This window comes from Guyanagaster necrorhizus (genome assembly GCF_019112545.1).
Source record: "Guyanagaster necrorhizus MCA 3950 unplaced genomic scaffold BT62scaffold_22, whole genome shotgun sequence".
Lineage (NCBI taxonomy): Eukaryota > Fungi > Basidiomycota > Agaricomycetes > Agaricales > Physalacriaceae > Guyanagaster > Guyanagaster necrorhizus.
Genome location: NW_025064901.1, coordinates 573,181 through 574,308, shown reverse-complemented (window position 1 = coordinate 574,308; position 1,128 = coordinate 573,181). Strand labels below are relative to the sequence as shown.

Here is a 1,128-nt window from a genome sequence, read left to right as displayed (position 1 = left end):
CAAGTATACGTTGGATCCACAGGCAGCCTGCGACAAATCGAAGGCCTAGGCTGGAAATGCCATAAGGAAACGGGGAACTTCCAAGACCGAAATTCTCCAAACTCCTCGTCATAGTACTCACACTCTCAGAGTGATGACACTATCTCATTGGAGCACAGACAATCTCAGATGACTCTGTTCAAGAAAACAGGGTGACCAACCAATGACAAGGGAATGTTACAGCAGCCCAATAACGACACACCTGTAACAAAGCAAACTAGGAATCCCTCGAACCCAAAACCGACGGCTATGACGCACTCAAACGTCAAATGTCAATCACTTCTCAATCACGATCAAAACAAATATACAATGAAGCTGACGAGCAATATCGGGCTAATACATCCCATCCGAAACCGGCCTGAAATGGCCAACGAATCCAAATGTCAAAACAACCAATGACCAGCCAATGTCTTTACGAATCTGTAAAGCGGCAGACGGTTCAACAACAAGGGGGTGATGTTCAATATCATCCCTGAAGAAATACGTTGACCTGCCATCAGCAGAGGACATGTACGGATGGACAATAAAGATAACCCTGTGGGACATACAGCGAAAAGCAATGAGGCAAATGTACACGATAGATCCACAGGCAGCCTCCGACATATCGAAAGTCACGACATAACGACCGAACATAGTCGGAACACATCGCTCTCGCAGTTCGAGATCCTGCAACAAGGCAAACAACCAAATATCAGTCAATGTCTTTATCAATCTGCAAACCGACAGACGGGTCCAGCAGATCGGCCACCTCCTGCCAAAGGGCGGGGGACCCCCCTTACTTAACCATCGGGACGATGGTCTTAAGGAGGGGGTAATGTTACGATTTTTCTGATCTTTTTCCTATTTTTCTTTCTCTTCCTTCAGAAATGACCCCTATCTTTGCTTAGTCAGGGTGCTTAGGCCAGCGCTTATGACTGTGGGAATGCTTAGATCAGCAATCCAGTCAGTCAGTGTCATACTGCACTGCTGTGTGCTGTGAAGGGAGAGACAATGCTCCTTTTGTCCTCCAACTGTGGTGCAGCAGTAACAGCACACAGCAGGACAATAGATTTTGTGGAGAGGCTGACAAACGGTAGGGGGAACAGCACA

General features: G+C 47.2%; 1 protein-coding gene across 1 annotated transcript; it reads right to left on the bottom strand.

Moving 5' to 3' along the window:
- Positions 1–256: 256 nt before the first annotated feature.
- BT62DRAFT_1009060 (uncharacterized protein) lies at positions 257–672 on the bottom strand (the record flags this gene model as incomplete). Its single annotated transcript, XM_043177508.1, has 3 exons — positions 257–286; positions 348–397; positions 456–672. The coding sequence occupies 3 exons, from the start codon at positions 670–672 to the stop codon at positions 257–259; spliced, it is 297 nt and encodes a 98-aa protein (XP_043037199.1).
- Between the last annotated feature and the right edge of the window lie 456 nt (positions 673–1,128).